The sequence below is a fragment of the Prionailurus viverrinus genome, chromosome B1 (genome assembly GCF_022837055.1).
Source record: "Prionailurus viverrinus isolate Anna chromosome B1, UM_Priviv_1.0, whole genome shotgun sequence".
NCBI lineage: Eukaryota > Metazoa > Chordata > Mammalia > Carnivora > Felidae > Prionailurus > Prionailurus viverrinus.
Window position 1 is genome coordinate 148,987,757 of NC_062564.1, and position 27,887 is coordinate 149,015,643.

Consider the following 27,887-nt stretch of genomic DNA (forward strand, 5'->3'; position numbering starts at 1 on the left):
AAGCAGGCTCCATGCTGTTAGCGTAGAACCTGATTCGGGGCTCAAACTCACAAACCGTGGCTTGAACTCACAAATTGTGAGATCATGACCTAAGCCGAAATCAAGAGTCAGATGCTCAACTGACTAAGCCACCCAGGCACCTTGAGACTGTTTTTTTTTTTTCTCCAGCTAATAAAATGTTTTTAGTCACTCTGTAGCATTTTAAGAAAATTAAGAAATACATATTAACATGGCTAATTCTGAACACTGTACTGAAAGTGGAAGAATGCAATTAAAGAAGATAAAGAAATTGGAGACATATAACCTGTGAAAGAGTGGGTCAAACATTACTCCTCTCACATGTTCTGTCTGATTCTACATCCAGAAAATCAAACAAACAAAATATGCAAAAAAATATAATTCATTAAGGTAACAGCGTACAAAATTAATATACAGACATTATTAGGTGCCATACACATCGGTAACAGAGGGTGAGACTTTTGAGTTCAGTCTTTTTTTTTAAATTTAATTATTTTTTTTTAATGTTTATTTTAGAGACAGAGAGAGACAGAGCGTGAACGGGGGAGGGTCAGAGAGAGAGGGAGACACAGAATCTGAAGCAGGCTCCAGGCTCTGAGCTGTCAGCACAGAACCCAACGCTGGGCTTGAACTCACAGAGTGTGAGATCATGACCTGAGCTGAAGTCGGAAGCTCAACCGACTGAGACACCCAGGCACCCCAATTGAGTTCAGTCTTAAAGGACAGAAAGACATTGGTTTGGCAAAGAGCTGGGAAGGGAGCAGAATGGAAGGAACAGCTGGGGCAAAGGCACTGAAGAATGAAAAGAACTTGGCACGCTAAGAAAAATAAAATGGAAAAAGTGCCATAGTTTATGGTACATATGAGTAAATGCTGTCAAATGAGATGAGGGAAATAGGTAAAAGAGAGACTGCTAAGGATCTTTGTTAAGGAGTATGGATTTTACTTTATCAGTAAAGAGTTTAATGACAGGTGTGATGTCACAGATTTGAATCTTATTTATTTTTTAAAGTTTTATTTATTTAAGTAATCTCTACAACATGGGGCTTGAACTCATGACCCTAAGATCAAGAGTCACATGCTCTTCCGCCTGAACCAGCCAGGCGCCCCACAGATATGAATTTTAGAGAAGCCATTGTCACAGCCACATGGAAGACAAACTGGAAGGGTGTTAGAACTCAATGCTGTGGAGCAAGTAAGGGTCTCCTGCAATAGTTGGGGAGAGAAACAATAAGGGAAGAGCCATCGGAGCTGTGGGGAGAAGAGGGAATTAATTAGCTTTGGGGGCTGTTCTAGGGGTAGGATGTCAGGATTTCAGGACTTGATGACCACTTAGATGTGAGAGGAGGAGGAGGAAGAATGGAGAGTAATTTTCTAGTTTTGGTGAATAGATGGGTAGGGGTACAAAGCACCATGGTGGGGAACACACCAGGAGCAGTGGACTAAAGAAACTACAGAAATGACTATAGTTACAATAATAAACTATATTAATTGATTTTCAAACCAAAGTTCTTTCAAGCATATGTGTATGTTTACTATAGGTCTTCAAGACTGCTAATTTCTATATGAGGAAATATTAATGAACTTTACAGAGTAATGAGGCTCATTTAGTTAATAGTGATGACAAAAGTGAACCCAAAGTCACATAGCTAAGAGTGACACTGAGTCACACTGTTCTGCAAACCCATCATCTGACCAAGACCCCATTCCATCTCTTTAGTGAAATGACTAATGTTCATACAGAGAAATCTTGAAATATTTTAAGAATAATTGAAGAAAATTAAATTATACTTAACATATATTAAGTATGTTATATTGTACCCAATTCTGGGTAAGTTGGGAATAATTCGTATGTAACACGAGTAGTTACTCTTTAGAATTTCCTGGTTATTTGATAGATCAAAAATTTAGACTATATGAGAAACAAAAGTTGCCATACAGAGATTTTCAAAAGATACCTAAGAACATTAACATGAGATTAAAAATGACAAAATAACAAAGATATAGAGAGGAAAGCTTACTGTGTTTAGAATGTTTGAAGGCCAATAATTCCTAAATAAATCTATTTTGAACCTTTTCTGTAATATTTCTTTTTTTAACATATTTATTATTATTTTTTAAGTGTTTTATTTATTTTTCAGAGAGCACGCAAGTGGGAGAGGGGCAGAGAGAGAAGGGGACAGAGGATCCAAGGCGGGCTCCGCACTGACAGCAGCAAGCCCAATGCAGGGCTCAAACCCACGAACCACGAAATCATGACCTGAGCTAGACAGACACTCAACCAACTGAGCCACCCAGGTACCCCTGTACTATTTCTTAAAAACTGGGCATAAAATTGCTAGTCCTTGATAGTGAACAAATTACTGAAAGCACTAGAAGATCTTATAATAAAACACAATTTGACTATTCTAATGACACTTGAGAATCATGAACTTTGACTCAATCCTCACTTAAGAATAATCAATAGATGGGGTACCTGGGTGGCTTAGTCAGTTAAGTGTCCAACTCTTGGTTTCAGTTCAGGTCATGATCTCATGGTTTGTTCCAACCCCATGTTGGGCTCTGCGCTGAGAGCATGGGGTCTGTTTGGGATTCTCTCTCTCTGTCACTCCCCTCGCTCACTTTAATAAATAAGTTCTCCAAATAAATAAGTAAACCTAAATAGTATTAAAAAAATAACCAATAGATGGGGTGTCTGGTTGGCTCTGTCGGTAGAGCATGCAACTCTTGATCTCCGGGTTGTAAGTTTGAATCCCATGCTGGGTGTAGAGATTACTTAGAAATAAAATCTTTTTAGGGTGGCTGAGTCGGTTAAACGTCCAACTTCAGCTCAGGTCATGATCTCACGGTTCCAGCCCCAGGTCGGGCTCTGGGCTGAGGGCTCAGAGCCTGGAGCCTGCTTCACATTCTGTGTCTCTATCTTTCTCTCTCTCTGCCCCTCCCCCACTCATGCTCTGTCTCTTTCTCTCTCTCTCAAAAATAAATAAAAACATTAAAAAAATCTTTTCAAAAATGTAAAAATAATCAAGAGTCTTAGGACCCTTAGATTATCTATGTACCCATATCTATCTATTCTCCTTAATGCCATTCCAAATACCATATAAAATTCTACTCGAGTAATAAAGAGGAAATACACTTAAGTAACATTTTGTCTGGTTGAAATCTTAAAGACGTTAGTCAAGAAAATTTAACAACAAATTTGTTTATCCTCATTGCTACCTTTCCTTGGTAATAGCGTAATCAAAGATGTGCTTCACTAAAATCCATCCTTATTATCAGGAACACTATATCCACCCACTACTCTTAATCTGTTTGATATTAATCACTTCTTTGTACCAATTAACTTATGACACCAGGCAAGGAGTCTCATTTCTTTGGGGCTTCAATTTCCTCATCTGTGAAATGAGGGTTAAGCTTGTTCAGTAATTCTTTTATCTGGTGGAAACAACACACACCCATATCGATCCTAATGACTCCCTGCAGCACCAATTCTCAAGGGGTCGGGGGAGTATATTATTAACTCTGGAATGGAGAGAAACAACAGGTTTTGGAAAACCCCACAAATGACCCTGATACCAAAAGAACTAGATCCTTGCCACTGCACATGTAGCCCTGGAATCAAAATTGGCATCACCTGGAAGCTTTTGGAAATGGGAGGCCTTAGGCTCCAATGGTACTACTGAATCAGGTTCTGCACTTTAACTCGACCCAAGGTGATTTATATGTGCATTAAAGTTTGTCAAGGCACTGACCTACATGACTCTTCCAGCTCTAGCATAACTTAATTCCATGATTTCACAGAAGCTTCCTCAAGGGCAACCAATAAACACATATACCAGTGGAAAGCCCAAGGAAGAAGGGGTAATAAAAGATTAGAACAGAAATAAACAGCACATTAAAGTACTGAGAAAATCAATGCAACCTGAAGTTGGTTCTTTGATAAGATCAACAACTGACAAATATTTAGCTTGATTGACCAACAGAAAAAGAGAGAAGACTTAAATTGCTAAACTGAGGAATGAAGAGGAGATATTATTGTTGACCTTACAGAAACAAAAAGGATTGGAAGGGAATACTACTGACAACTGTATGCCAAAATATTAGACAACCTAGACAAAATGAACATTTTCTAACGAAGATACAGATCACCAAAACTGACTTAAGAAACAGAAAATCCGTAACAGGTAAAGATACGGAATTTGTCAGTAAAAAAAACATCCCATAGAGGTGCCTTGGTGGCTTAGTCAATTGAGCATCTGAGTCTTGATTTCGGCTCAGGTCATGATCCCAGGGTCATGGGATCAAGCCTCACATCAGGCTCAACATGGGCACTCTCTCTCTATCTTCCTTTGCCCTTCTCCCCTGCTCTCTCTCTCTCTCTCTCTCTCTCTTTAAAAACAAAACAAAACAAAACAAAACAAGAAAAGAAAAAAAAACATCCCACAGAGAAGAAGCTGGAACCAGATGGCTTCATTATTGAAATCTATCAAACATTCAAAAAAATAAAGAATGAAAATAACCCTTCATCAACAATTCTAAAAAACTGGAAGATGGAACATTTCCCATTTCATTCTATGAAACCAATTATTACCTTAGATAAAAATCAGGCAACTATATAAAAAAAACTATAGATTAATAAACACCTCTTATGAATATAGATGCAAAACCCTCAACAAAGTACTTACAAACCAAATCTAGCAACATATAAAAAGGATTATACAACATGACCAAATGGTTTTTTTTTTTTTTTTTATTTTTTTTTCAACGTTTTTTTTTAATTTATTTTTGGGACAGAGAGAGACAGAGCATGAACAGGGGAGGGGCAGAGAGAGAGGGAGACACAGAATCGGAAACAGGCTCCAGGCTCCGAGCCATCAGCCCAGAGCCCGACGCGGGGCTTGAACTCACGGACCGCGAGATCATGACCTGGCTGAAGTCGGACGCTTAACCGACTGCGCCACCCAGGCGCCCCCCAAATGGTTTTTTAAATGACACCAAAAGTGGGGCACCTGTGTGGCTCAGTCGGTTAAGCATCTGACTTTGGCTCAGGTCATGATCTCATGGTTCAAGGGTTTGAGTCCCACGTTGGTCTCTGCGCTGATAGCTCGGAGCCTGGAGCCTGCCTCACATTCTGTGTCTCTCTCTCTGCCCCTTCCCCACTTGTGCTCGCTCTTGCTCTCTCTCTCTCAAAAATAAATAAATACTAAAAAAAAATAATAAATGACTCCAAAAGCACAGCAACAGAAAAAACCAACAACCGGATTTTATAAAAATTAAAAAAATCTGTGCTTCAAAGGACATCATTAAAAAGTGAAAAGAGAGCCTACAGAATGGGAGAAAAAAATCACATTATATCCAATATCTAGAATATACAAAGAACTCTTACAATTCAACAAAAGACAACCCAGTAAAAAAGAATGGGCAAAGGATTTGAACATTTTTTTCAGAGAAGATATACATATAAATGGCTAACAAGTACATGAAATAATGCTCGTTAGGAAAATGCAAATCAAAAACACAATGAGATACCACTTCACATTCACTAAGATGGATGTAATTAAAAAAAATTTTTTTAAAGGAAAATAACAAGTGTTGACAAGAACGTGGAGAAATTGGAACCCTAGTTCACTGTTGGCAGGAATGTAAAATGGTACAGCTGCTTTGGAAAACAGTCTGGCAGTTCCCCAAAGGTTAAACCATAGTAACCAATATGACCCAGCAATTTCCTTTTTAGGTGTATAACCAAAAGAAGGGAAAACACATGTCCATTTAAAACTCATACATGCATGTTCATAGCAACTTTACTCATAATAGTCTAAACATGGAAATAGTACAAATGTCCATAAATTGATGAATGGACAAATAAAATGTGGTTTGGTCAATGAAATGTCATTCACAGCAATAAAAAGGAATGAGGTACTGATACATGCCATGTTATGTATGAACCTTGAAAACACCATGCTGAATGTAAGAAGCCAGGCACTAAAGGCCCCATGTTTAATGATCGTTTACATGAAATGTCCAGAACAGGCAAATCTATAGAAACAGAAAGTGGGTGAGTAGTTGCCAGGACCTGGGGGAAAGAGGGATAGGAACTCAATGGTAATAGATATGTATAGGGTTTTTTTTGTAGGGTGATGAGAAGGAGAAGGCTCAGTAGCTCAGCACTGGTCTTGTATAGGGTGATGAGAATATTCCGGTAGTCGTGATGGAGGTACAACTTTATATATATGATACAGCTGAGAGTGGTGACTCTTATGGTATTGTGGTATGACTCTTATGGTATGGTGAATTATATCTCAATAAGGCAGTTCTTTCAAAAAACTAGAGACTTGCTGGAGGGGAGGGGGGCAGGGGGATGAGTTAAATAGGTAATGGGTATTAAGGAGAGAACTTGTTTTGATGAGCACGGGGTGTGTATGTAAGTGATGAGTCACTAAATTCTTCACCTGAAACTTATTGTTACACTCTATGTTAACAAACAAGAATTTAGATAACAACTTGGAAAGAAAACACAAATAAATAAAATTAGGAAGATAATAGCAGTATTAAAAAATTAAAAAATAAAAAAAACTAGAGACTTAAGATATATAATAATGTATATTATGTATGGATCCTGATTTGAATAAACCAATTAAAAAGAGACATATTTAAGAAAAGCAACCTTTGAAAATGAGCTGAATAAATAGTAGGTACTATTAAGAAATTCTCGGGGCACCTGGGTGGCTCAGTCGGTTAAGCGTCCGACTTCGGCTCAGGTCATGATCTCACGGTCCGTGAGTTCGAGCCCCGCGTCAGGCTCAGTGCTGACAGCTCAGAGCCTGGAGCCCATTTCAGATTCTGTGTCTCCCTCTCTCTCTGCCCCTCCCCTGTTCATACTCTGTCTCTCTCTGTCTCAAAAATAAATAAACGTTAAAAAAAAATTAAAAAAAAAAGAAATTATTGTTAATATCGAAGTGCTTACAAGTGGTAAGGAATACTGTTTGGAGTTTTCTTTAAAATGCAGATCTTCTGGGGCACCTGGGTGGCTCAGTCGGTTGAGCATCTGACTTTGGCTTGGGTCATGATCTCATGGTTAACGGGTTTGAGCCCTGCACTGGGCTCTGTGCTGACAGCTCAGAGCCTGAAGCCTGCTTTGGATTCTGTCTCCCTCGCTCTCTGCCCCTCCCCCGCTCATGCTCTGTCTCTGTCCCTCAAAAATAAATAAATGTTAAAAAAAATTTAAAAAATAAAAATAAAAAAATACAGATCTTCTTCAAGATATGATGGGGTTACATCCCAACCAACGCATTTTCCATTGAAAATATAAATTAACACCTAACCTTTAACAGACCTAGCCTATCTTAAACATACTCAGTCACATTAGCCTAGAGTTGGGCAAAATCATCTAACAAAAGCCTATTTTATCACAAAGTGTTGACTACCCCATGTCATTTATTAAATACTGTACTGAGAATGAAAAATGAATGGCTGTATGGCACAGGATGGTTTTAAGTGTATCAGATGTTTACCCTTGTGACTGCGTGGCTTGACTGGGAGCCACATTTCTCTGCTATTGCCCACCATCCTGGGAAAGCTTGGGAAAAGGTGAAAATTCACAACGTGAAGTATGGTTTCTACTGAATGAATATCCCTTTCACACCACCATAAAGTAAAAAAGTCCTAAGTTGGGGGTTGTAAGTACTCCAGGAACAAAAATATGGAAATTGATGAAATAAGATCAGCAAATATTGACAATTATTAAAGCTGGGTGATGGCAACTTTAGGTTTCATTACTCTATGTAGTTGAAAACTTCCATAATTAAAAATAAAAAAGAGGTTCTGTTTTCTTTTGCTTCAGGTCAAGGTTTAACTGCCAACCTCCAATGAGAAGACTACCTCTATACTGTTTTCCCATCTCTGAAAATAACCAAAAACCCCTTCTGATTGGCATTAATACTGAACTGAATGATCTTATTTGGTGATTTAATGTTTCCAAACCATTCTTTTATATACCATCACTCATTCTTGATAAGGCATTGTGAACTTTATATGTATATCCTGAACAAAGAGCTCCTAAAACCCTTAAAATTTCCTAAGTGATAAGAGCCATAGAAACATCTTTTGTTATATGTGGTTTTTGTCCCTGGCTCCTGAAATAGCTCCAGAGTTAAGGGTAAAAGAAGCATTTTTGGAAAGTCCTTAAGGATGGGGGTTGGTTACCCAGGAGCAATAGCCATGTGATTAAAGGGTTGGAAGTTTCAGCTGTACCCCACCCCCCAACTCCAGGGAGGGGAGAGGGGCTGAAGATTGAGTTCAGTCATCAATGATGAATAATTTAATCAATCAGGCCTATATAATGAAACTTGCATAAAAATCCTAACCAAAAGGGATGAGACAGCCACTGGGTTGGTGGACACACTGAGGTGCTAGGAGGGTGAAGCACCCAGAGAGAGTATGGAACCTCTGAGCTCCTTCCCACACACTTAGCCCTATGCACCTCTTCCACCTGGCTGTCCCTGAGTTGTATTCTTTTGTAATACACCATAATCTAGCAAGTAAACTCTCTTCCTGAGGCCTGAGCCATTCTGGCAAATTATCAAACTTTATGAGGGGGTCACAAGAACCTCCGATTTAGACCTAGTTGGTCAGAAGCAGAGGTGACAACCTGGCCTAGCAATTAGCATCTGAAATGAGGGGGCACCTTGTAGGAGTAACCTCCTAACCCGTGGAGTCTGCACTAACTCCAGGTAGATGGTGTCAGAATTGAACCGATGCTAGCGAATTGGTTGGTGTGGGAAAATCCCCCACATAGTTGGTGTCAGAAGTAGTGTGAGCAGTAAAGGAAAAGTGTTTTTCTTTTAGGCATCCAGTATCTTTAATGTTTAAAAGATGTCCATTTACACACACTCTTTTCCAAGAGTTTCCTATGAAAATGCACTGGTTTCTTCTTCATTAGGCTCCCATATCATAATATAATCAATTTTTGTTTTGGGAGCTTCCCGAACTCAACACCACAGAAGAATACCTAGAAAATTTCCGGGAACATTTATAAGTTAGGACAACAGTCAGTTGTCTCTGTTTTGAGGCAACATAAGAAATTTAGGAGATAAGTACAAACCCAAAAGTTCCTTGCTTTGCTCAGCTTATTCCATAGAAATAGTTTAAATGTTGAGGGCACCACTGTGACTTAGGACAGCTACAGCTCTGATCTAGAAGAGTTAGATCTCCGTTTCTCACATTCCCTGATACTGGGAAAATTTCTCATTTCTTTATATTTTACCTGTAAAATGTTGGGAGAGACAATCCTCCTTGGCCCTCTTGTGCCATTACACATCTTTACTGGGTTGTATCAAGACTGCAACAAGACCTTGACCACTCTTTTATCTGGGTCATCTGTCAGGGCTGTTTATGCAGCTGATAGTCATGAGAGGTGAGGCTTTCTTACTGCTTCCTATAAAAGCAATGGGTTCTCCAAAGTCAGTGTTCCTCAGCTGCAACACCCACCCACCACATGCAGAGCATCTTGCTGAGCCTTATGGTGTCTACTAGGTGGGACTCTTGTGCAAGACACCAGTATGCTGATGTTCAGGCTGTTTGCAGTGTCATGAGTAATAAAGTCCTTTGTCTCCCACTAGGAGTCTTGTATCTTTTGCCAGTATCTAAGAACAGAATCAGGCTAATTGTTCAGCTTGTAAACAGGGTAAACTCCAGACCTGACCAAAAACCTGGAATAATCTCGATCTTTAGGTTAATGCCGGGAATACTATACACCTGTGTTCCAAATGAGACACCACCAAATACTGTAGGATTTGAGGAAGACCCTCAAGGTGAAATCACAGAAAACACAGAAGAATGCATTCCAAAAGGTGGGAATGGGTGTGTGAAATGAGGTAAAGAGAATCGGAATGGCATGGGGAGAGCTGGCAAGCACGGGAAAGGTGACAGAGGTGACAGAGTGAGAAAGGTGACAAAGTCAGGTGACAGAGGTCTCTAAAAGCAGACAGGTAATGAAACAGGTAATGAGAACCACTCTAGGTTTTGAGCAGAGAGGTGGTGTAATCAAAACTTTGAAGATGATGAGTCTGAGAGGATTATGCACAGTGAATTTGGGCGGGGGGCGGGGGGAAGAGGACCAAAACTGCCTGCCATGAAGGACTGTACCAGTTAAGGAAACAGAACAGTCACGAACAGCCAAAGTTTTTGCCCCGTGAGACTGGAAATGAAAATGAAAAAACTGAGTAACTATTTGGGGGAAAGGGGTAAAATCAGGTTGGTTTCAGATATGGTAAAGGACACTTATGTGGAAGTATTCTCAACATATTTTTTCATCACATAGCTGTAAATACAAATTAAAGTTTGAGGTTGGATAATCATTAGCATAGGGATAATAGTGGCAATTATTAGATGCTTTCACCAGAGGAGATGGTTTATACAGAAACAGAAGGATGAAGGGTTAGTTGCCCAGCCTTTGGAGGATGACAATAATTGTATGCAGGAAACAGAATCTAAAATAGAGCCATTTCAGGAAGAGCTCTCTTTCTTAGAGCTTAGTACCTACAGCAGCTTTCAAACTAAAGGTCACACTCCTTAGTGGAGTATAAAATTGATTTACTATGTCTCACCATAGTACGGTCATGTATTGATACATGTTCTAGAGGTCATGTTCTAGGTACATACAAATAAATAATGTATGTACTGAGTTTTGATGAAAACATGTTTTTACAGTGGGTCTTAAGTCAAATAGGTTTGAACTCTGGTGTAGTGGTCAAGGGCACAAGCTTTGGAGTGAGCCTGTGGGAGTTTGAACTCTACTTGAATTCTACCCTGTGCGATTCTGGGAAAGTTTATCTCTTTTTTCTCTGCACTTTTTTTTGAGATAATTGTTGATTCACATGCAGTTCTAAAAATTGTGGTGGTTGTGTGTACCCTTAACCTAGTTCCCCCAAATGTAACACTTTGCAAAAACTAGAGTACATTATCATAACTAGAATACTCATATTGAATTACAGTTAACACACACAACGTTGCCATCAACACAAGGATCCCTCATCTTGCCCTTTTAAAGCCAAACTCACTTTCCTCCAGCCCCCTACCCTCTCCTAACCCTTGGCAACTACTATTTTCCATTTCTATACCTTTGTCATTTCAAGAATATTATATGAACGTAATCACACAGTATGTAACTTTTTAAATTGGCATTTTTTTCCCCCACTCAGCATAATTCCTTATATTCATCCAAGTTGTTGGGTGTATCAATAGCTTGTTCCTTTTTATTGCCGAGCAGTATTCCACCTGGCAATTTTCTTCACGGGGTAGGCCTCACTTTCCTCATCTATAAAACAATACTAGGGTTTTGAAGACTAAACAAATTAGTATGTGTTAAATATTTAGAAATGCTTGGGACATGCTAAGAATAAAACATTGTTAGTGATTAAAATTATTATGGTTTTCCATAAGTATAAGTGCAACAATTTTATTTAAAATAAACCTTTACTCAATGACTATGTGACACAGTGTTACATGCTAAGAATATCTCTTAGATATGTTCCTTCCATTTTTCATGATGGCGGACATTAAGTCTTAACCCAAAAGAAAATGTCAAGGAACCAGTAAGCAATCTTGATCAAATAGTATGTCACAAAGGTGTATCATTTCCCTAATTCAAGTAACATCCCAACTATTTCAATGCTCAGAAAGATGGGCAATAATCTGGACAACTGCAAATTCACTGAATCCATTTAAGAGGCTGGTAATGAGTACAGAAAGGAATTTAATATTTGAGAAACTAAAGATAGTAAATTATCCGCTTTTATTATTTCATTTAATCTTCATAATTTTCTCGGGAGTTTCCAAACTTTTAGACACAAATTAATAGTGTATAATGAGATGGGATGCCAGATGATTGATCAGTGTTGTAAGCAAGATACATTTTCATCCTCAGAAGACATTTCATATTCTGTTAGACAGGAGTGACAGACACACAGAATGTAAAACCAACAACCATCACTGTAAGAAATCAGTTTGCCAGAAGAAACTTCAATCTTGACAAACTTTAAAACAAAACAAAACCCAAAAGCTAATAGTTCTAATCTGCAACCTCCTAGAGTTTGTTATGTTAAAAAGCAAATTTTCAGGAGGCTGGAGGCCGGTGTTAACACTTCATCTATTAAAAAGTCAACTGTTATGACACATCCATAATAACAGATAAGAGACAGAATTGAAACAGTTCAGCGGTAAAGGTCTCCTGAATAGATCTGAGTCTACATACATCTCAGCTTTCTCAGATCTGAAACCAGAACCCACCCCAGGCTCTGAGTTGCTAACTCTGTTACATGTGGGCAATACTCTTTAACTCATGTTTATTCTTGTAACAAGCACTTTTATAAAAACTCTTGTTATGTAATAACATAGTAAAACTCTAGCATTTTACATAACTGAAATGAGGCAAGAGAAGTAGAAAATGATAATAAAAAAGACAGGGATGAATGACTCAAAAAAGTTAATGAGTAAAGCCCCTTCCCTTCCACCATTCTGATTGTCATTTCTTTTAAAAAACTCCATTCCAGAAAGACTTTTCTGTAAATACGTTCTTGACCAACATTACCACACACTACATGACTGGTAATTTACTACTATCATCAAAGTATTGACAGTTCACATCTTCTGGGATTTTTATGTGCTATATTGTTACAATTCACCTCATTTCCCTTTCTGATTTCACCTGTGGCAATCATTCACAAAAATTCCCACAAAAACAAGATGAAAAAGAGGAGGCTGACTCTCACAGTAGCTTGATTCTTTCAGTGGTACTTTGTATTAAAGAAATGGAATTTTGTCAGGTTGAGTCCTAGGGAAGAAGTCTTCAAGAAGGACATAGATTTTTTGGCTTTTATGCAGCATTTTTTTTTAGTACCTAGTCTATTAAAGGAATCGAAACCTTATACCTGTGTGGTGCCTGGTAAATAATAGTAATAGCAACTAACATAATAGTAAACGCTACTCACTGAATGAATTAACACCCTCCTCTTTGTTTTTCGTTGTCTATGAACTGTCAATCAACCAGGTAATACTGATTTGCTTTTTCTTCAAATTATATGTAACTGGTTATATTAAAAGATGGAATAAAGATATAGTTTGACTGTGGGAAATGAGGTGAAACTCATAATAGTTTACTCATTCAAAGTAAAGTGAAGAAGAAACTACTGGGCATCAGTAGAGACAGAATGCCTTAGTCTTGTCTGGTGTGACCAAATGGACTGAGCACAGTACCACCCCAGATCTCACATGGACACCAAGAAGTTTAAGACAACCTCTATTCAAGGATATTACACTTGAACTAGGACGATAAACACAAAAAGGAGAGAACAAGTAAAAAGCCTTAAGCTCCAAGTTCTGAAGAACTTGAGTGAATGGAGAAATGAACGTGGGCCACAGCTGTCAAGGAGCACTTCCCTCCTGGAGCACGCATCTGGGCTAGAGGGCGGTGCCCCAAGCACAGCGGGGCACAGGGCAGGTAAGGGAGAAGGGGAGTAAGTGCTCTGGGTGGAATGCTGCAGGTACAAGGCAGGAGAGGAGGCTGACGGCACTCAAGGCACTCAAGGCACTCAGGCACAGGCAATGAAAAGGCCAGTCTGCGCGCAGGGCCAGTCTCCTGTGTGTGCTAGGAGAGTATGTGCTGAAGCTGGGGGACGTTTAGTGCCCAGGCAAAGTGGGAGAATGTAAATGACAGAGTGCAGTGGAGCCAAACTTCAATTTTTCTATTTTTATTATAAAATGTATAAATTACCTTGAGCTCCCTAAAGTTTGGTGCCGATTTCAGAAGAAACGATTGGTTTAGGGAAACTTCATATATTGGAGCATATGTGCTACTTTTGAAAGTAATTCCACTGGAAAGTAATGCTAATACGGGGCCAAGATGAAAGTGCTTCATGTTATGGAAATCTACAAATCAGAACAACATTCCAGACTGGATACTTCAGATTCCTGGGATTGGTTTGTTTTTGGCCACTGTGGAATTCACAGAAATATATTTTTTCACAAATGATAAAAAAATGTGTTTACATCTTCCCAACAAATGAAAAAACAGCCTAGAAAAATTTGATGTAATTTTGAAATAAAGTCCCCTTAAAACATTTATTATTAGGATATTTAACAAATATCCTAAAGGAACAGCATAAACATATATGCTTTACTTGGAACCACAAGGATAAAGATTTTAAGTGCAAGACTCTGAAAACCCTAATCCTGTACAAATGAAGTACCTGTATGGAAAATGTAGCAAATATTTTTATTACTCCAATTATTGCCATGGGAAATAAAACCTAAAGCTGACAGTCTCGCTTATGGAAAACAATCAAAAGGTGGTTAGAAATTAAAAAAAAAAAATAAAAAAAGAAATAAAGAAAGAAAAGAAAGGAAAAAAAGCTGAAAGATGTTGGTGTGGCACGCACCTTCTGTATCATCGCGCATTTGCTCCACCAAATCTGTCAAATCCTCCCAAGAGTCTTTGCAAACGGCAAAAAGAAAGGAAAAGAAAGATAAAATGTCATGCAAGCCAAGAAAGAAAAGTGCTATTAAAAACAAGGTTTCAAAAGGATAACTGAAAGGGAGATTTCCTAGAATTCTTTCAGCTTAACCCAGAGATTAACAGTGAAAACGGCTGGAAATACTCCTGAGAAGGGGTAGGACTCTAAGCAGAGACATCGACTACGACTATTAAATTTGTTTCAAAGCTAAAATCATTTCAAAGTTTCTAACAAAAGGAAACAAGGATTCATATCCCATAAAAAATAACAGATTTTTTCCCACTGAAAAGCAAGATTAGGCTCTTTGTATTTTAAGTGCACACAACATTGGCCTCATTCAACGTTTGTTTTGACCACTTCAGTGGAGCTGGAAAATATGTGGAATGCTTTTTAGAATCAGGCCAAATATGATACAAACTAGTGACTTTTCTTAAAATAACCACAGAAAAGTCCAAATACCTCTCTCAAAACCCTCCACCCATACAGTTCTTCCCCAAACCAAAAATAAAGGAAAAGATGCTGCTTTGAAGACAGACAAAATAAATCATTTATAATTCAATACAGATGTGCCTTCAGTTAAAAGTATAGTACTCTCTCCTTTTTCTATAAATTCAATATTCCTGTACACAGAATATTCCATGTGAGGGAGAAGGACAGCAAAGAATGCGAAGATTACAAATATAATAGGTACTTCTGTGTCTTAAAGCTGTAAGATGACTTTGGAAATAAGAGAACCTATAGAAATTTTTCAAAAAGTACACCAGCTTCATCGTTCAGTAATTCTGAAGCTATTATATTGTACACACCTGCAATATTCATATTTAAACTCACAAAATCAGGTGAATTTTGTGTGTGTAAATATGCAGCAAATAAAGGGACATTCTCAGAGGATGAAGCATAACAAAAATGAAAATGGGCACGATAAGCCTTCCGTCTTGAAAAATGTATCACAGAAACCAGCACAGGATCTGAAGCAACAAGTGGAAATCACCATTTAGGAAAGGAATTTATCATTTGTCCTGCTTTTTCACTAGTTTATTATATCATCACTGTAATTCTTCAATTCAACTGGTTAATTTCTAGCTCTGCTGTGGTATAGTGGTTATTCAAGTGGGCTGTAAGGGCACATTCTAGTTAAATAAATAAATATATGATCACTTATCCTACAAAGATGTGCAAAAAACATACAAGTATGTAAAACATTTCAGTTTAAATTCAGAAAACAGGGAAGCAGATGAGGATGTAATCTGTGATTATGTTGGTATTGTGATGTTGTGATTATGATAATATGTTGATATGTGATTAAAGTAGCAATTTTTGAAAACTATATATAGATTGTTGGTTAGGCCAGACATGGGGACAGGCAATGCAAGAAGAATGCAAGTATCTATAACCTTTTACACTTGTACTGTCTCCCGATTAAAAAGTCTAGAAATTAATAATTAGAAAACCAAGCGCAGATGTAGGGCACAGGGAAATAGGATTAAATCCCTAACTTGCATCAACATCCCAAGGAAGTCACCTTACAAAGGGAGGCAGGAGAGCACAGTTCTGAGAGCAGATTCAGGATCACTGGGGCTGGCATCCCAGCTCCACCCCTACTCGCCCTATGACCTTGTCCCTGTACTTCATGTCTCTTACCTCAGTTTCCTCATTCTGGAAAACAGGGAAAAGAACAGTACCTATCTGACAACACTGTTGTGAGGAGCAAAAGAGTAACACACGCCAAGTCCTTCATGTTAATATTTTCCAGCCAAATATATTTTGAAATTCAGATTATTTTTTTAATTTTAGAAAGGCAAAATGGTAAATACTGAGGCCCAACCCCCCCCCCCCCCCCCCAACAAAACCATGCAGAACTAGCAGGCTCCGGGGCAGCACTTCACAATCAAGCACATTAATATTTCTGCAGGAAATAAATGAATGTTCAAATTAAATAGGATAAATAAAGACTATAAATAACCTCAAATAAATTCAGGTCATGTCTTAGCACCAAATGAATTCAGGCGAATTTATGAAAAATGCTCTTGGTTTTCAGAGCGTTTTTGGATTCTGCAATTGTGTATATGTATGTGCAAAGCACTGTTTCATATAGAAAAAGCATAATATAAGTGCTAGTTACTATTATTTTATAGTAAATTAGTGCTAAAATACATTACGTATAGATATATTTCCATATATCACTTTCAATATCCTGACAATACGCTACAGATTTATATTACATAGGATTATAGGTTTATAAGAATGTACTTCTTAAAAAAATTTTTTTTAATGTTTGTTTATTTTTGAGAGACAGAGACAGAGTGTGAGCAGGGCTGGGGCAGAGAGCGAGGGAGAGACAGAATCTGAAGCAGGCTCCAGGCTGTGAGCTGTCAGCACAGAGCCCCATGCAGGGCTTAAACTCACGAACTGCCAGATCATGACCGGAGCTGGAGTCGGACCCCTACCGACCGAGCCACCCAGGCGCCCCAATAAGAATATACTCTTAACCATCACACTAGTTTACAGACTTGCTATGCTCACCTTGTGAAAGTCAGCAAGGTGAATATTACCATTTATCCTTCATTTTCTTCACCTAGAAACTATATTTGTCACCTAATAAAATAAAAGTACCTAATTATCGAAATGAAATATAAAGATCCTCTGAGATTCATGCACAGAAGAGCTCTGGAAAGTGAATTTCTAGGTAGGAATGGTTGGTGAGTACAAGGGACCTCTCTGACTTTCCCCTTCCGTGTCCCATCTACAAGTTTCCCAGTCTACTCTGACCAGACATATTTTCTGTTTTGTTTTTAAAACAAAAAGGTTCTGAGTATCAGGGTGATGGAATCAATTTAAAAGAGCCCTCCTCCCCTGAAAGATAAGAGGCGTGTTTTCTCCTCCTAAAGTTGTTCTCCCCTTACCTCGGCACGCTCAGGATTTCATTGCAATAAAGAATGGATACTGTGCTGTTCTTTTACATTCCTCAAAGAAGGACTTACAAAATATTTTAAAAATTATGCTATCTGGAATATGTTCAAATTGTCAAAACAACAATGAAAGTGTCTAATACATGAATCAAAGAAAGTACTAGCATGGATAACTCTGGTCTTTTTGCCAGAACGTTTCATTTTTCTAGGGATTATACTTTGTTATTCTCAGCATGTTTTTGCCTGATCTAAAAATCTATGGTAACTTTAATTTGTGTCATAATAATACATATTCACAAGTTTCAGAGAGTGGTAACCTAAAGGTTTGCTAGTTGCTACAGAAGATAGTCCTGAATTAAAATCTTGCTATAGATAATGAATAATTCAGAGTTGTACCAGTCAGAACTATGTCAAATGTACACTGTAAATGTTAAAGTAAATAGTAAAGGGAGCTTCCAAGGTTACTCTGGCTAAACAGACAGCCTCATTCCCACTCAGAACACTGATTCCTTATGAGTGCATAGCTTAGAAATGCCAAGTGGACTGTCACTGTGTGTGTTGCCCCAAGTCTGGTAATGAAACATCAGGACCACCACACCACTCTAAATGCTTGGATTGCATGGTTAAAAATGGTGCACCTAACAGATTCAGGAGAAGCATGTGAACAAAGACATTTTCTAAAGTCAAGAAATAAGAGACAAGGCTAGAAGTGTACGAGGGCCCCGAATTAAGGAAGCATAGCTGATCTGAGGTTTAATGAACTATTTTTTTGGCTACCGTTCTGTTTCAAGTCTAAGAATGAGTAAGTCAGCAAACTAATATATATGGCACTATAAATAACTAATTAGCAAGTACTGTAAAATATTTGCTCTTACAGAACATGGTGACTCAATGGCAATGGCTGTGTGGCCTGGTAGGAGGGACCTTGGCTTTGGTACTGATATATATCTGGGGTAGGACCACTGCTCTCACAAAGCCTTGGGCCCTGTGTAGTTCCATCTTTTTTCTCTGATGAGGGAAGTAGCTGAAGCTCCTTCTCTCCTGAGAAATGCTTGAATGTGCTCAAAGTGCCTCGCCATTGTTTATGTATCCAGGGCTGTGAGATCTCTCTTCTTGATAGATTCTTTTTCCAGGAGTCTTATAACTATGGACAACAAAGTTACAGCCAAGTTTAGAGAAATATGTAACCAAGTTACATTGTCTCCTTGATGCTAGGTGACTCTGATTTAGAGTGTTATTTTTAAAAAGCTTATTCGTTTCTTGGGGGAAAGCCTTCTTGAAGCCCCAACTACTGATCATAAAGCACTCTTCGATGGACTGTTATGAAAATGAAAGCTAACTCATTTAAAGTACTTAGCACACCTTAGATTCAATGTGAACTTTACCTTTACAAGAAACTAACAAGCTGGATTCCACTAAGTATATTTGCCACAATTAAAAAAGAAAATAGGGGGGAAGTGGGGTTAAATAAAAAAAAACAAACTAATATTAAACAGGGTAAAAATAAGCCAACACAAGCAGACCAAATGACAAGTTTAACAGCTGAGATACTCTTAAACTAACTAGTAACATAATTAGCTTTAGTAATATAAAAATTAGTAAAGGAACTGCCAAACTAATTTTAAAAAGTACAAAGAGGTTCTGTTCTAATAAACCAGTAGTTTAGACCAAGATCTATTTCTTCCCCACAGTAGAGTTAAAAACAAAAATATCAGCAAAGAAACACAAATGGTCTTGGAAAAAAAGTAATATTAAGTGATTGTGATCTTGTGATTTATAATAAATATCTATTTGGTCTTCTTCCCCAGTCCCTGGCACAGGGCTCCCAAAACCCCTGTAAATTCCTAAGTGATAAGAGCCCTACAAGCATCTTTTGTTCTAATGAGGTGATTCTAGGTGGGCTCCTGGATGGGGGCTGGTCCCCAAAAAGACCAAGCCATGCTTCTAAGTTTGGAATTTTCAGCCCCACCACTCACTTCTTTAGAGAGGGGAAAGGGGCTGGAAATGGAGTTTATTGATCATGCCAACGGAGGAAGCCTCCACAAAATCCTAGTAGTATGGGGTTTGAAAGCTTTCCAGGGGGGTGCACACCCCAAATCCACCAGGAAGAAGCTCCTGCATTTGGGACCCTCCCAGACCTCACCCTATGTATCTCCCCTTCATCTGTATCCTTTTTTCATAACCTTTAATAAACTGGCAAACTTAAGTGTTTCCCTGAGTTCCGTGAACTGTTCTAGCAAATCACTGAATCTAAGGGGAAAGCGGTCATGGGGACGTCTGATTTGTTAGCCAAGTAGGACAAAAGTTGTGGGTAACCTGGGGATCTACTACTTGTGATTAGTATCTAGAGTGGGGGGCAGTTCTGTGGGGCTGAGCTCTTAACCTGTGGGATCTGACATTACCTCCAGGTAGGCAAAGTCAGAATTGAGTTAAACTGTACACCCAGCCGGTGCCACAGATTGGTGTTGGACCACCCGCCCCACACACATACATCTGGTGACCAGAAGTGTTAGAAGTGAGGCGTCCTGAGTGAAAGGAGAAAGACACAAGAGAACTATAGGTTTTCCTAATACAGTTATCAACACTTGGGCCATTTAATACTTAGGCTTTATGTTGAACAAAGGCTTTTACTAAGGCAGATAGTACAGTGAGTTTGTACAGAAGTCACAAGTATGAAATATCACAGGCACTTCCCTTCAGAACTAAGTAACTGTGACATGAGGTAAACAGAGATTGGTATTAGAGAGATAAGAGAAGATAAAATGGATTCCTAAATCAGGTGAGCAGCTACGTGATACTGGAAGGCTAAGGAGGACACAGCCTGATGGAGAGTGAGAGGATGAGGGAAAGGGGGCCTCCCCAAATTAGCAGAGCCTTTGCCACCTACCTGAATGGCTGCAATGGAAGAAATAATCATGAGGTGTCTGATACCTCAACTGGGAAGCTTGCTGCCCACAGGCCTAGACATTGTGGGATTCTCAGATGAAATGTAGTACACCCTGAATTTTACAGCTCTAGGAGAAAGAGAAATATCAGCAGCCTTTTCATCCCAGAAAACAAACTCCAGTAATCAGAAAATTTCTCATTGTACATTTAACAGTAAAACTCATTCTCTTCTACCTAAGATATTGTCACTGGCTTAAAGAAAAAAAAAAACCAGATAAAACATAATCATGGAGTTTACAGCTGCTGAATCAACTGTTCTAAAAACCACAACTGTTTCATTTGGAAAGTTCAGATTTTAGTACTGTGAGAAACCACAACCAACTGCAGTAGCGAAAGACAAAAAGAAAAAGCTAATACGAAAGTTCACGATACCATGCTATTAAAATTTTTGAAAATGTTTATGGCAGCTTGGAAATGTGTATAAAAAATTAAAATATATTACTATTTGACCCAGAAACTCCACTTCTAAAGATGAAAATTGGTAAACTGTTCAAACTGTAAACATAATTTGGGTAAAAATACCCCAAATGAAAGTGGTGGCCAAATTTAGAAACAATCTAAACGTCTGTAATAAGGAAGTCAAAGAAATTATGGCATATCCAAAAAACTGAAGACATTAAGTGAGGTGATGCAGATTTCTATTTACTGTGGTGGAAAGATACTGCAGAGGAAAAAAGGCAGGTCACACAACACAGGAATGGTACGATTTTGCATGTATAAAAACTGTGTGAGCTTGTAAGTGAACTGTGTGTATATATTAATAAAAAAGAGAATCTGGTTACTAAATCTTATTAGTGGTTATCAACAGGTGCTAGAACCGGGGCACCTGGGTGGCTCAGTCGGTTAAACATCTGACTTCTGCTAAGGTCATGATCTCGTGGTTTGTGGGTTCGAGCCCCGTGTTGGACTCTGTGCTGACAGCTCAGAGCCTGGAGTCTGCTTCAGATTCGGTGTCTCCCTCTTTCTCTGCCCCTCCCCCACTCATGCTCTGTCTCTCTCTCTCTCTCAAAAAATAAATAAACATTAAAAAAATTTTTAAAAAATAGGTGCTAGAACTTTAGGTGACTTCTACTAGTTTGTGTTTTACACTCTTCTGTATTCTGTAACTCTTACAATATGAATATATCATTTCCATAACTAGAAAAATAAAGTTGCTTTCATAAAATACTTATATACATAATAAATATTTTCTAAAAAAACATTATTTTCAGCAGACTGACACATATACGTTTTATTTTGAGAATATTTAATTACAACGAAAAATAAATAATTCCTTAGGGGCCATTTGTCAACAAATCTATTTCTCTGTCCCTCTATACATGTGCTTCTAAGCTCATCAAATCTTTCTATCTGTTCTCTGGCAAAGTTCAACTATGAAAAATTGCAAGGAACAGTTTTTTGTGTTTACTCCCCTGGACTCAAAAGCACTTCACAGCAGTCAGAGTGAATTGGTGGGGGTTGGAGGAACCACAGTGGAAAACTGCGCCCCATTATGCTTTCTATTTCCCCACAAAAAGGAGGTACTGACAAAACTCAAAATACAGAACCACAGCTGAAAAGCGGAGAATCCTGTGGGTACTCTCAGATGATAGCACTTGCCCTTTCCAGCCACGTCTTACAAGTACCCAGGTTTGGGAATCCAACGACTTGAATTCCAATCTGAGCTCTATCACTGAGTAGTTATCTAATCGGGTACAGCATTTACCTCTGGAAAATGATAAATATGTCAAAGAGAAGTTTAGGAGGAATGACCTTCTGCACTGGAAGCTGATAACCCAAGGAAGAGTCACTATAAACTCCATTAAGAAAGGCACAAATTAAAGATTAAAGAAAAAGCTCTGTTCTCAGAAAGGTCCAGAAAGGCTCACCAATAGAGCAAAGACAGTAAGGCACTGTGATTACGACACTGCACTAACGTGGACACCAGTGCAGGCATTTGAAGGAGTTGGGAAGGAACTGGAATGGGAAGGAGAGTGCTGACTTCAGGGAGAGCACATTACAGTCAGCTCAGAGGCAGCACAAAGCTCTGCTGATATTTCTCTCCCAGGAAGGATTTTACAAAACTTGGGTAAAACTTACCTTGAAAGGGTGACTAGCCAAGCTCTTCCACAGCAGAGCAACAAGAAAGGGATGAACTTTGTCCAAAGAACTTTGCCCAATAGGCTTCCAAGATGGTATTACAAGCTACCACGTCCACACTTCGAAAAGTTCACAAAGACTGCCTTCTGCACACGTAATCACAACTTGGAGAACCTGACAATATAAATCTGAGGCTATCAGGGCTGGTGGCAACAAATGTTCCCGTAATCTCACCGAGGGCAGATTATAAAGGGAGGTGTGCCATATTGAAAGCCAAGAACAGTAACAGGATTCCGTTTAAATCCTAACAATTCAGGCTTTATTTTCTGAACACTTCTGAAAGGAATAAATCAAATGCTGTACCGAATGCATCTAAGTCTAGACCTTGTGGGTCACCTGGTGTACTGCAGGCAGCTTTTAGACAGCTCTGAAAACAAAGCATGCCAGTACACAAATACAGGCCTAGGACTCAGAAAAACTCAAAATATCTACTAGAAATATAAAAAAAATTATTCTGACAATGGATGTGAAACTGTTAAGGAAAGTACTTATTAAATACAAGTCAGGCGGATGATCGCACACCTATACTGATATAGCCTTTTGCTTTAAAAAAGAGCATTTTTTTTCCTGATTATACTAATATACCCTCTTGTAGAGTATTTGGAAGACATGAAGTTTAAATAATGTCATAAAAGTCACCTGTCGTTCCACTGTCCAGAGGTAATTACTTTTTACATATTTGGTACATTTTGTTTTACTTGTGGTGGATATGTACCCCTGCATTTAACACAAATTGTGACCACAGTGTATGTAGTTTGGGAAACAGCTTTTAAAAATTATATTCTAGGGGCGCCTGGGTGGCTCAGTTGGTTAAGTGTCCAACTCTTGATTTCGGCTCAGGCTTTGGTCTCCCAGTGTGAGTTCGATCTCCACATCGGGCTCTGTGCTGACAGCGTGGAGCCTGCTTGGGATTCTCTCCCTCTCTCTGCTCCTCTCCCGCTCTCTCATTCTCTCTCAAAATAAATAAGTAAAATAAACTTTAAAAATTATATCCTAAACAATTCCCTATGCCATTAAATATTCCTCCATAATCATCTTTTAGGGCTTGTTGTATAGATGTTCTGCAATTTACTGAACCACTTTCCTATTGGGCGACTCGGGTTGCTTTTAAAGGTCCTGCTACTATAAATCATTAAAACAGGGACTTGCCTGTTATTTCTGATTATTTCTTTAAGACAGATGTTTGGTATAATCACTGGGATTTAACTTGTCAAGGCTCTTGATTCACAGGGTTAAGTGAACCCCAAAAAAGCTGCACCCATGTGCACGCCTACCAGCAGAGCCTGTGCCCAATGCTTCCCCTGCTTTCATCAGCACTGAATAGTATGCTTGGATTTAGTAGAAAACAACAATAAGGAACTATTACATTGTACAAAACTTCAACTTTCTAAGTAAGATACAGTCAATCTGGAATAGGAGATAAATGACTAAAAGAATTAAATTAAAAAAACTCAAGGGGCACCCGGGTGGCTCAGTTGGTTGAGTGTCTGACTTGGTTTCAGGTCATGATCTCACAGCTCGTGAGTTCAAAGCCCCACATCAGGCTCTGTGCTGGCAGCTCAGAGCCTGGAGCCTGCTTCCTAGTCTGTTTCCCTCTCTTTTTCTGCCCTCCTCCCGCTCATGCTCAGTCTCAAATAAACTTAAAAAAATATTTAAGGGGTGCCTGGGTGGCGCAGTCAGTTAAGCGTCCGACTTCAGCCAGGTCACGATCTCGCGGTCCGTGAGTTCGAGCCCCGGGTCCATGAGTTCGAGCCCCGCGTCGGGCTCTGGGCTGATGGCTCAGAGCCTGGAGCCTGTTTCCGATTCTGTGTCTCCCTCTCTCTCTGCCCCTCCCCCATTCATGTTCTGTCTCTCTCTGTCCCAAAAATAAATAAACGTTGAAAAAAAAAAAAAAGCAAAAAAAAAAAATATTTAAAAAACCTAAAAAAAGCACAAATTGTGTGTGATGGAGGGAAGGTATTCCAATAATCTTTTCTTTCACCACTGATTATTTTCTGGAGTTATGGGGCATTACTGCATTCACCCGAAGTGTGTTGGATAGCTACTGTAAGCAGTACCTGGTACTACGAGGCCTTCTGAAGGATGCAAAACAAAGTTTTGCCCAAAGAACTTTCTATATAATTTCATAAATGAGGGATCACATAGATTAAAATGAATCACTGGAGAATGATTCCAAGTGCATTCAATCAAGTGGCACAGACACTACCCAACGATTCAAGGCATATGATTCAGGAGATGAAGAGCAATGGACATGCTAGAGAAGGCCTTCTGGATGAAGGGAGTCAAGGGGCCTTTCCATTTCTTGATATGATGTCAGCATGGAGAATCTCAAGAGGGGATAGTGTAACAGCAAGAATAATCAGGGTCCTGGCGAAGTGAGAATCTACAACCTGGCTGAAATAGGTTAAGTATGGAACAGGAGTATGAAAAAACATTAGATAAGTAAAATTACCCAAAGAAGGGCATGGAAATACTTGGCTAAAGACTAAGGATTCAATGTAGTTACTATTTCAATCCATAATCATGAACATTTCTCTTACCACAAACAGCTTTTCACATCATTTTGTACATCTACCTCAGAAACATTTGCTGACCTGCCAGCCACGTCAGTTTTAGCAGTGTGCCGCTGTTTGGGAGTATCTCTGAAACTATGTAAATATTTTCACGCACTTCATAAAAACGAGTGGAAAGAAGAAAATGAAAACAAGTGGATAAAAGCTAGGATCTCCACTTCAATTAATGGCAATCACCAAGCATGCCCCAACTAGCATGCTTTTGGCCTCATTTTGATGTTCACTGGACTTACGCTGGCCACTGCCGTGATCAACTGTGTACAAAACTGCTAGAAATAGGTCACCAGAGTAGACGCCCTTTGTTACATGCAGGTCTATTGGTAGACTTACATTTTACTGAGTTTTGCTATAGGAGTGCCCCAAGCAGACTGAACTGTGGCTGCCTGAGTTTGAATCCTGGCTCTATCACTTACTACATTCCCAAATGTCAATTAGTAAAATGGGCGTAATAATCGTACCTAGGCTCAAAGGGTTGTTGCAATGATTAAATGACATGCTATATACATATTACTTGGAACAGTTCTTGGCACAAAATAAGTGTTCAATAAATGATAACGTCTCCTCCTGTTCCAATACCATTACCACTTTTTCAGGAGTACTCTACATGTAATACAGAAGGCTGCCTGAAACAGGGCTCTTGTACAAGAATGAAAAGTTGGCTTTCATAAAGACTCATTTGGCAATTTTATGAAGAATGAATCAGTACAGGAAGAGAAATGGGTTTGGAGAAAAGCTGAAAGTAGGTGTAGGAATCTAGATGTGACACAATTAGCTCCTGGTAGTTGTACAAATGAAAATAAAAGACAGAATTAAGACTTTGTTGTGGAACACAGCACATATATCCTTCTTTTACGCCCTAACACATGTAGCACTATTTGCTTGTTTAATCATAACAGAAAACTATAATAGCCAGATGCCTTGTGTGTCTACAGGTGTTGTGTTAAATTCAGAAAGATCATTTATATATAGTTTAGTAAAGTGCTTTTGATACAAATGACATATATTCACTTATGAAAATTGGAGCCTTGATTTTTTTTGTCAACTTCAGTTAAAGTCATTTCACATAAGAACCTTTGAGTATTGCATGCTTACAATTTTCTTAGTAAATACATGTTCATCATCAAAAAGATAAATGAATGTTCACATATAAATAAGTGAAAATAGAAAGTCTGATCACAAATCTGCAGGTTACTGGGATTCAACATTAAGAGTAATAGTTTTGGGATGCCTGGGTGGCTCAGTCAGTGTCCAACTTTGGCTCAGGTCATGATCTCGTAGTTCGTGGGTTCGAGCCCCACATTGGGCTCTGTGCTGACAGCTCAGAGCCTGGAGTCTGCTTTGAATTCTGTGTCTCCCTCGCTCTCTGTTCCTCCCCTGCTCATGTTCTGTCTCTCTCTCTCTCTCTCTCTCAAAAATAAATAAAGCTTGGGGCGCCTGGGTGGCGCAGTCGGTTAAGCGTCCGACTTCAGCCAGGTCACGATCTCGCGGTCCATGAGTTCGAGCCCCGCGTCGGGCTCTGGGCTGATGGCTCAGAGCCTGGAGCCTGTTTCCGATTCTGTGTCTCCCTCTCTCTCTGCCCCTCCCCCGTTCATGCTCTGTCTCTCTCTGTCGCAAAAATAAATAAACGTTGGGAAAAAAAAATTTAAAAAAAAAAATAAAAATAAATAAATAAATAAATAAAGCTTAACAATTTTTTTTTTAAGATTAATAGTTTTGTTCTTCTATTAATTGGGAGAAATGACTATTAAGTCTTATTCAGGAGAGCTATTAAAATTCACATATAATATATGCTTATTTTATTAAAGTATAGGAGTAAATGCACATACATAATGAACTTACTGTTAAAACACTTAATTTTAATGTTAAAAAATTAACATTATGCACAACCAGAAGGAAAAAAAAACCCTACTACTTTCATCACTACTCCTAACATTTTGTTCCCAGTAAAGCATGTGAAAACTTACTGGAGAGGAAATTTGGAAAGGGGCGGAAAATAAATACTAACCACCTTTCAGTTCTGGCATTTGAGTCTGTGTAGTTCTTCCTCCCCATCCCCACCCCTTAAGACTCCCTTGCCTCCAGTTTATGCCCAGATAACTCCTGCACATATTTTAGGTCTTAGCTCAAACATTACTTCAATTGGAAATCTTCTCTGGAATAAGATTTTTCACTCTGTACTACTGTACTGCAATGACTGTCATTTTACTTGCTTGAAGTACCCCACCCTACACCTCCCAACCTATCAAATAAGCCCAGAAAATCCAAAGGACCATACTTGTTCACTTCACTGTACTAGGACATAAATTATAAGTGTGGGGCATAAATCATAAGTAGGATACTTAAATGCATGTTGAATGAAGGGCCAAGGTCTGTATGATAAAAGCTGAGTTTTTAAAGCATTATTCGTTTTTCCTTTGAGGGTTCTAATGGACACTAAGGATTTTTCTACAGGAAAAAAATGTACAGATATAAAATTTTTTGAATGATAATTAGGATCACGGGTCCCAGGTTTAGAAGCTCTGCATTATAGTGAATTCATGCTCTGAAGTTTCTTGGTAAATAGCCCTTTGGCTTCCCCCGCCAAAACGCCCATTGGGACAGGCACCTTTTTCATTAAAACATACATATTTCACCCCAAGCAGGATGGGGTTATACTAGGGTACAGTGATACTGATGAGTAAAAGTACATTAGTAAATGTCAATGGAGTGATCTCAGCATGAGACACTTCCCACAGTCACTGAATAATAAACACTTTTCCATTACATCTTTAGGGGATTTTTCCTTGCTTATTATA

The 27,887-nt window shown here is 38.8% G+C and overlaps 1 protein-coding gene across 9 annotated transcripts in view; it reads right to left on the reverse strand.

Annotated features, from left to right (window-relative positions):
* RUFY3 (RUN and FYVE domain containing 3) overlaps positions 1–27,887 on the reverse strand; it is an 82,234-nt gene that overhangs the window by 33,958 nt on the left and 20,389 nt on the right. For 2 of the 9 annotated variants that reach the window (XM_047855138.1, XM_047855143.1), the window contains exon 2: positions 14,451–14,504. The exons of the other annotated variants lie outside the window; for them this stretch is intronic. In XM_047855138.1, coding sequence (XP_047711094.1) covers positions 14,451–14,504 — 54 coding nt within the window. The remainder of the gene's footprint in view (positions 1–14,450; positions 14,505–27,887) is intronic. 9 annotated transcript variants of the gene reach the window in all.